Source organism: Apaloderma vittatum, unplaced genomic scaffold, assembly GCF_000703405.1.
Source record: "Apaloderma vittatum isolate BGI_N311 unplaced genomic scaffold, ASM70340v1 scaffold5070, whole genome shotgun sequence".
Lineage (NCBI taxonomy): Eukaryota > Metazoa > Chordata > Aves > Trogoniformes > Trogonidae > Apaloderma > Apaloderma vittatum.
Window position 1 is genome coordinate 24,271 of NW_009694925.1, and position 6,432 is coordinate 30,702.

Genomic DNA, 6,432 nt, shown 5'->3' on the forward strand with positions numbered 1-6,432 from the left:
CTTTGACATGAAACAGGAGGCTGGAAGTGGAGTAATACCCAAAATAAGATCTGAAAAGGGTCTGAATTTATGAATGTGTCCTATTAGCTTGTGAAACTATCTGTTATTATAAAGATGAGAAACTTTACCTGAGATATACTAAATTAAACCAGTCTTTCCAGTCCACAGAAGATAAAGAAACAGCAAGGACAAAGGATATTTTGTAATGATACAAAAATCTATTACGAAGAAACACTTTTCCTGAATTGGCTGAATAAAGCATTTTTACTGAAGAAAAATATATGTATGAAAAACTTCTGTGAAGGTCTGTAGCATATGAGTAAGAATCTTCAAAGTACAGCTGAGACTGAAGTATCTTCTTTGAAAGAAGAAAAGGCAACACAAATGTGCGTGCTGCTTCTTCACAGGATGTTTACATCTTCAATTTTACAAAGCTGCCACATTTTCTAAAATGCTCCTCTGAAATGCCTGATTAAAAGTCAGTGAATCATAGTATCCCATCAGCAGCAGTTTATCACATCTATAAATCCAATTTATATCTAGTTATAACAGCAGTGTGAGAAAATAAAGAACAGCATAAGAGCAGTTAAAAGGAGCTTCTAAGTTGACAATGGATACTATATATGTTTCAAAATACCACAATAAAGATAAAAGTTTTAAATTAAATTAAACAGTTCTGTAAATGAGTAATAAACACATCTAAGATAGCACATATGTGCTCTTCTGTCCAGTTGCCTCCTGGAAGGAATGGAGTGACTTGAGACTGGGATTTACAGGATTTTTTGTAGGATGGAGTTGGCAACTTCCAGGGATTCATCCTTCACCAAGACAATATCGTAAGAGTCCATATATTTTTCCAAAAGCTCATCTACCTAAATGCAGAAGGGACAAAGAGAAAGACCCACTTAGTTATTGAATTAGTTACTGAAAGACTTGGTCATTAAAATACTTCCCAGCATTTCCATAAAATTCAGGGAATAAGCCACGCAAGGTACATATCGCTCATACAAGTGAATTCTGCAGGATGACACAGTAGGAGAGGCCTCATGTAACTGTGTGCACATGCCAGGATATAAATTATACCAGGATCTCTCACAGAAAGATCCTGAAGTAAAAAGATTTTTCTTGGCTTTCCAAAAGGCAGAAAGAAATAAACTGAAGTTTCGTCTCCCTGACTGCAAGCAGATCTGCATCACAGCTTCACAAACAATCAGTTCTGTGTTGCCTCAAAAAAAAACCCGACGACACTGGCTAAATTTGTTATATGGAAGATTAGTTTGCTCTATTATGAATCCAGTATTGAAAGGAGAGGGTGAAGCCAAAAAATAAGTTGAGAAATACATGAAAAATATTTTGAGATCTCAAAAGAAATACGGGCCAAATGCTGGGTTTGATATCTGAACCTTATCATAATGAATGTGTTTCTAACTCCCAATGTGTCACTTGAAGTTTACAAGCTTATATAAAGCTACTTACTTTATCGTTGAGATAGCCGATCTTAAGAATGTGTTCAACGTTTGCTACTCCATCTGCCATGCTCAGGTCTCCTTGAGAATCACCCAGCAGTATGATATTACTGTTGTCTTTTAGTTGTTTGAAGTACTCTGTGTTCTTCAAGGCACCATCATGTTTGTTGTAAACATGAATCAATTCTCCTTTAAATCCTTTCAATATTCCCTATTACAAAACCAAAAATCCAACACTGAAGTTATTTCTAGTATCATATGGACAAGATAGAATCTGGAATGAAATAGGTGATATCACCGATGACAAACAAGATCAATTACTGTTAAATAAGGTTATTGACTGTAATAGCATTGTTAGACCAGACGGATGGCAATCCTCTCAGCTCGGAGGAGCAGCACTGCGGCACCAGACGGGGTGCGACGTTGTTGGTAAAGGAAATGAACGATATCTTAGTCACCCCATGCTTCCCAGGTTTGAACCATCAGTCTCTGCTTGTTTTTCACCTGGCTGAGTGCAATTCTGATTTTCTGTATGGCAGGGCAGATGGCTACATCTGTTGCATTAAAATGTTCATCTTGTAGTTTATATAAGTAGCTACTAAATAGCAAAAACAGTCACGTTTTGTAAGAAGGTGTTATTTCATACGTACGTTTTCATCAAAATCCATGAAGTTGGAAACCACTTTGACATTAGAATGGTAGACCCCAGCCTGGTGGATAACTTCCTCAAGAATGTCCCCAATCCCAGCAGAAAATATGAACACAGGAATATTATGTTCACTGAGCTTATCAAAGAAGTTCTCATATCCTTCTCTGCAACACAGAATGTAAATACAAATCAAATCTCAAATAAAGAATGCCAAGGCTGAATTTTCAGAAGACATGTCATCTTTGGAAAAAAAAAATTAATTTTCCCTGAGCTTTTCACTTTATTGCCTTTACCTCACCTTTTCAGGTTAGCAAGAACCATTACCTTAACACGAGGCATGTAGTTTTAGCAAGAAACTGCTGCACCAAGCTGGTTGGTTTTGGTCTGTATAATATTTTCTTTAAAAACATTTATCATGTTTTAAAGATTTAAAAACACTTCCCTACCCCCAAACTCCCCAGATCCAACCCACATGGACTTAGGCTCTCAAATGGGCAGAGATAGCGTGTGCTTGTTTGTTTCACAAAAGGTAAGAATTTAGTCAGTATGATAAAAAGACACTTCCACAAGTTAAGTTCTAACATCCTGTTTCAGTAGTCCAAAACTATTACAGGGAATATTTTTCAATTGAACAAAGTTGAACTCTGCATTCCCCTTAAAAAAAAAAAGGGGGTCACCAGTACAATTTCAAGAGGATGAAAGTCTACAGAAATGAAGCTTGTAGAGATGGTACTTAAAAAATAAAATTTTCAGATCTCCAGCTTATACGGTGGGATCACTGTAGGCATTTAACTACAACTCAATAAAGTGGGTGCATGAAGAGCTCACTATGTTCCAAGATTACTGTGTCACATTCCCAGGAATGTATGGGATTTTGTTTTGGTTTGGGGTGGGTTTTTTTTAGTTTGTTTTTCCTTTTTTTTTTTCTCCTCCCTCACCTCTCCAACAATCTGTACCTACTGAAAATGCTCCAAAACAGCCTTGTTCAAATCAAAAGGAACTTACTTCAGCATAACATCAGATTCCCTCACAATTTCTGCAAATTTATCCTTTTGTAAGCCTTGTTCAATGAGTAGCGCATGAGACTTATTGTACCTAGAATATAAACAAAAAATGAGTCAAAACTTACTCAGTAAGATTCACATTTCTTTAAATCTCATGATGAAAAGCATCCTGTATGGTTAATTCTTGCTCATTCAAGTTAACAGCAATGCAAAACCAGTAGTTGCAGAACACTACAAGAGATTAATTCAGTTAATGTGTTAGCTAGAAGCTAATTTACTGCCATTAATTTGCTTTTAAAAACTTATTAAACTGAATCTTAGTACAGTTTGAAGATGGGAGGTGCCTCTTACCATTCTACCATATATGGATATTTTTCTTCAATAGTGAGAGCTGGATCAATTTCAATAGCATAATAGGTTTCTTTCAGCTGCAATAACTGAAGGGAAAAAACCACCAGATGTTTAATGTATTTTTGTATAAAATAACACTTGATCTAAGCAATCAAAATAATTTTCTTCATGCTGATTACAAAATGAAATCTGAAATGCTCTTTGACCAAAGAGTTGGCTTGTAAATACATCCAAGAAGAAAAACTGAATACTGTTGAACTGAAGTATGTGCTACTATCAGTAATACAAATACTTCAGTTCACTTCTATGAGGGATGGGATGTCTGCAGTTACTGGGAAAGCTGAGAGAGGTTTAAGGATTAGAAAGTATCCCTCGTCTTGTCCTGCTGTGTAATTCAACACCTGGTAGTACAGCCATGGAATAGTAACAGTTGTCTCTACAACAAACCAACAGCTTGTAGGTTTTCTGTTTACCTTTTTTCGACATTCCTCCGTGATGAGCTTAGAGTTATCAATGATGTCTGAAGGGTGAAAAAGAAAATGTTAGACAAAATGGTGCATTTCTTCTACTTTGCTCTACAACACTGTAAATGGCATAGTTGATAATGTTTGATGTCATACCACTCTGTATCCTCAGAAATTTTCTTACCAGCAAACAGTAAGAGACACGTTTTTCTTCACACGCATGAAGATGTCCTTCCCCTCATCTCTGAGTTAAAAGGCCAGTTATAAGCTCTCTTATTTGTTTCTTGAGATGTAACTACTTCTGAAATCATCATAAGGCATCCTGTGTGTTTTAGGATTCCCACTTCATTAGTGGGAATTATCTTTGTTTGTTCTAAAAGGCTACAGGATAAAAATGTCAAGAATTCTGAGGAGTTTACTATCTGGTTCTTGCAGGTGTGAGGACTATGATGGGCTCTTAAAAAATAAAAGTCAACCCAACCATATCTTGCCACTAACAGCTTCATAGTGCAGAACTTAACGTTTTAATTGTGAACGACAACTTATCCGATTTTAATTCATGCAGATTGTGATTAAAATGCATATATGTAAACCCACATCTACAGTTATTAGAATACTTCTTCATTAGGATGCATTAGGATTCTTCATTAGGTTAGGTAACAAGTGAATACAACGTCTCACATATTAGGGAATAAATTGTATGCAAAATTAAAATCTAGGAAAAAATAAAGGGAGTGAACAAAACAATCCGTATTAAAAAAAAAAAAGTACTCACTATGACAAGTTGGACATCTTTTTCCATTGTAGGAAAATCTACTTAATGTCATATCAAAATCTGTAATAATCTATTTAAGGAAAGAAAAAGCAAAACTGTCTTACAATACGGAGGGACAAAATAAAGAACGGCTAGAAATTCTGAACGATCAACAACAGTTGCAGCTGAGTAGCATGTGTCACAGGAATCTCCCTATTCTACTGAACCATTGTAATGTAAGCTAGAACACCCCATAACTTTTTTTCCAACAAAACTGTTTTTGTAATTCCTTTGTCAGAATATTTCCTGAAATTACTATGCTTATATGTTTGTATCATTTACTTAACTAGTGTCTGTCTGAGTTACAGTTGAATCAACAAGGGCTATTAAAAGAGTTAACAGATGTCTGTAAGTTTTGAAGATTTCTTGAAGGCTGACTTCTGTTATATATATTTAGTTCTTAAAACTTTTTGGCATAAAGCAACAATCACATGACTGCTTTCATCCTGAACTGGTTACACATTCTTTACCTGAAGTTTGGCAGCTCCACCTTTGATGAGGCCGCAAATAATCTCCTCTACTCTCCCTGGGTCCTTGATATGGACAGTCTTCTTCTGAAATTCTGGCATCTATGAAGAGCAAAAACAAAGACAGAGAGTAACTTACAGAGTAATACCTTCTTGTCCATGAGATCGGAAGCTCTGCATCTATAAACAGTTTCATGTGACATCAAGACAAGCTCAGGACAGTAATGCAAGTTCAGAGTAAGAAGAAACAGAAAATACCCTGGATGTGTTCACTGCACACAGTTCTGTTTGCTTTCAACAACTGTTTTTGTTTCCTGATAGCAAATGATTCAATAAGCTGACACTCAGAGGGAAGATAATTGTGTTTGTATGGAATAAGGGAGATTATAATATATATAAACAGGACATAGGGGATCTCTTTGTGGCTCAGGTATGCCACTGCAAGATGCCGAACCTTAAAATGAGCTCTTTGTGCAATTAACAGGACCTTAAAGTTTCAATGTAGAAAAGACAACAGGCTGATTTTAGACACCTGTTGTTTTGCTGAGAACGCTGCTTGTGTCAACCGAGTGCTCTAAAAAAAGGATGGTTCTTCCCTCCCCCCCCCCCAGCCGATCAGTCATTCTCCATTGCTTAGTTTACTGCTCACTTTTGAAACAGCACACGCTATCATACCACGTGTTTCTTTTGAATGAAGATTTTTTCTTGAAATTTATGATAAATGCTGAATTTGGTAAAAAAGAAGAAAAAAAACACAAAAAAACCACTCCTCCTCAAACAACACCCTCCTCTCCCAGTCCCCAGGTCTTCGTTTATTTTGGAAGTTTCTCATCAGCTTTGCAGAAATGATAAGAGAACTTACTGACAGAAATTTCCCAATTTGGTATGTATTTCCCTCCTTTATAAACATGTATACACCCTTTCTAAACTAAAGGCATCAGATGTGTGCAGTCTGTCTACAGAAGCATGTATGAGTAGCAAATTTAATTTTCTGCATGTAGAACTTCAGAGATGATGAAGTGCTGGGGATTATAGTTTTCACATTCTGACCATTCAGCTTTCCTTTTCTTATACCTAGCATGTAACCTTGCTAAAATGAGCTAATTATAATTAAAAAAAGAAAAAAAAAGAAGAAAAAAGGACCTTTGGTTTCAGAAATGTGACTGGAAACCGGAGTTCTCCTATCACCAACTATTAGTAAGCCACACAACACTCTT

At 36.1% G+C, this 6,432-nt stretch overlaps 1 protein-coding gene across 1 annotated transcript in view; it reads right to left on the reverse strand.

Annotated features, from left to right (window-relative positions):
* Positions 1 to 245: 245 nt before the first annotated feature.
* Positions 246 to 6,432, reverse strand: part of NT5C3A (5'-nucleotidase, cytosolic IIIA) — a 12,572-nt gene continuing 6,385 nt past the window's right edge. Inside the window, exons 3-10 of the mRNA XM_009869220.1 lie at positions 5,219 to 5,317; positions 4,710 to 4,779; positions 3,944 to 3,990; positions 3,471 to 3,556; positions 3,121 to 3,210; positions 2,117 to 2,279; positions 1,477 to 1,677; positions 246 to 872 (exon numbers count right to left, since the gene is read on the reverse strand). Coding sequence (XP_009867522.1) covers positions 771 to 872; positions 1,477 to 1,677; positions 2,117 to 2,279; positions 3,121 to 3,210; positions 3,471 to 3,556; positions 3,944 to 3,990; positions 4,710 to 4,779; positions 5,219 to 5,317 — 858 coding nt within the window. The 3' untranslated portion in view covers positions 246 to 770. The remainder of the gene's footprint in view (positions 873 to 1,476; positions 1,678 to 2,116; positions 2,280 to 3,120; positions 3,211 to 3,470; positions 3,557 to 3,943; positions 3,991 to 4,709; positions 4,780 to 5,218; positions 5,318 to 6,432) is intronic.